The following is a 2242-nucleotide window of genomic DNA, read 5'->3' on the forward strand; positions in this document are numbered from 1 at the left end:
ACACACACACACACACACACACACACACACACGCATACACATACACACACGCACACACATACAAACACAGACACAAACAAACACTGCTTTGTTGTTTCATACACACACAGAGCCTGTACACTCACAAAGCGCGTTATCGTTTACAGAATAAAATCCCAATCTCTGTTACTATTGGTTCTTCAAGTCGGCCATGTTGTGTGTCAGAGGTCACTTCAGAGGTCACCAATATTGACCTTTTACAACAACTATTCTTCATTATGGTAATCATTGTAAGTTTGGCATAAAATCACCGATTCTATGAAAAACAAAGTCAAATCTATCAGCAAGTGAGCCAATCGCTTAAGTTGTTTCGTTATCTTTTAAAGCTACAACCTAAACTATAGTAAAAAACAACAACCTGTAGTTCACTATTCAACAATTTACAATTAACTTCTTCTTTCCCGCGTAATGGCACCCACATTCGGACACGCTGTATGAGGGATTCGTAGATTTCTCTCCTCCCTCGGCAGCCCCCGCCCGTCCCTCCCTCTACCGGACTATAATAAAAAATGACACATGCGTAGTAAGTCCTGAACACTTGCCGTCCTTACAATATCTGGAAGTAAAAAAATATTTGTAAGCGAATAATCCATCAGTTCGTTGAGCAAAGACGTGATTAAGTTAATAACCTCTAAACAGATGTGTGATGAAACTATAGAAAGTCTTTAATTTGTTATCAAACTGGTGCAGCCTGGCTAACCGGATAAAAGAGCCCACTGTCTCAGTCTCAGTCTCAGTCTTAGCACCAGTCTCAGTCTCAGTGTTAGCCCCAGACTCAGTCTAGTCGCGCGCATGCGTGCCTTGGCGCGTAAAAAGAAAAAATAATTTAAAAAGGGGAAAAAATGTAAAAATTTATCGTTTTAAAAAGGAATAAACGAGTAAAAACCGCGAGCGTGCCCTACAGTTAGCCAGCTTACCCTACAGTTAGCCAGCTTACCCTATCAGCTAAATCTGTTGGATAGGTCACGAATACGTAGCGAGAGAGAGATTGGAAATTCAGAGAGTACTGAGAGACGATGAAGAGGGTAAAAGGGAATATATAGCTGCTTGTATTACGCTGCCTGTGTGCCCGCCATCTAGCGGACGTAATGCTAACTCGTCTTTGATTCTCTCTCTGTACGTGTAGGAAAAAGATGAACCAAAACGATACAATAATCACCAAATCACAACGCATTGGGGGAAGGTATGCTGCTGCCATCTCGTGGCACCTTATGCAACCAACATGTATATAAATATATATGTGTGTATTTATATATATATATATATATATATATATATATATATGTATATATATATATATATATATATTTATTATTATATATATATATATTATTTTATTAGCCATTATTATCTTGCTATCTCCACCTGCCTCTGAGCGACGCACCTTGCCGACTCTCAACCCTCTTCCGCGCGCGTTATACGTTGTCTAATCACTAGCTACGATGCTGCGTGTGTTTCAGGGTGTGCCGGGACTGGACGCGCCTTGTCCGGTCGGACCGGACGGACTGCCGATGCCGGGATGCGGCTACCGCATGCCTTACAACGTACGTGGAAATAAGAAGGGCAAGCGAGGGGGCCGGAAGAAGAATCGAAACCGCGGCGGGGAGGGGGAGGGCGCAGCGGGGGAGGTAGAGGAGGTCGACTCCCCCGCGCCGGAGCAGGCGGAGGGCGACGTTGGGGGTCTCCCACGCGGGCCCGCGTCCGACCCCCTCTACTCATGGTTCGACGAGTGAGGGGGAGGCGTCCGGAAGGGGGAGGAGAGGGAATGTCCCGTGCGGAGAGGGAGGCGGCGTGGGTGTGTTTTTTCTCGCGTGGGGGGAAGGGCGTGATTGTATTTGTACCCGCGTGGTGGGGGGATTGTATTTGTACCCGCCTGGTAGGGGGGGGGGGTGATTGTATTTGTACCCGCGGGAGGGAGTGGCGTTGGTTTATTTGTACTTGCGCAAAGGAGAAGGGGTAGGGATGCGTTCGTGCCTGCGCGGGGGAGGGGAGGCGGCGTGGTCTAATTGTACCCGCGCACACTCTGTGGGAGCGGGTGTGACGTCATCGTCAGCACGCAGGCAGCGAGGTACGGGCGGTATCCTGGTTTGTGGGAGGAGGAAAATAAACGGTGGGTGGTGTAGGGACGTTGTTGTAGAAGTGTTTCTCACTCGGTCGCGAGGAGACACCATACGTTCAGAGGTGGATGGGTGGGGATGGGTGG

The 2242-nt window shown here is 47.7% G+C and overlaps 1 protein-coding gene across 1 annotated transcript in view; it reads left to right on the forward strand.

Annotated features, from left to right (window-relative positions):
- LOC106818602 (collagen alpha chain CG42342-like) overlaps window positions 1-2242 on the forward strand; it is a 14269-nt gene that overhangs the window by 7322 nt on the left and 4705 nt on the right. The window contains exon 4 of the mRNA XM_014823297.1: window positions 1500-1583. Within this exon, the coding sequence (XP_014678783.1) occupies window positions 1500-1583 (84 nt within the window). The remainder of the gene's footprint in view (window positions 1-1499; window positions 1584-2242) is intronic.

This window comes from Priapulus caudatus, unplaced genomic scaffold, assembly GCF_000485595.1.
Source record: "Priapulus caudatus unplaced genomic scaffold, Priapulus_caudatus-5.0.1 Scaffold2367, whole genome shotgun sequence".
NCBI lineage: Eukaryota > Metazoa > Priapulida > Priapulimorpha > Priapulimorphida > Priapulidae > Priapulus > Priapulus caudatus.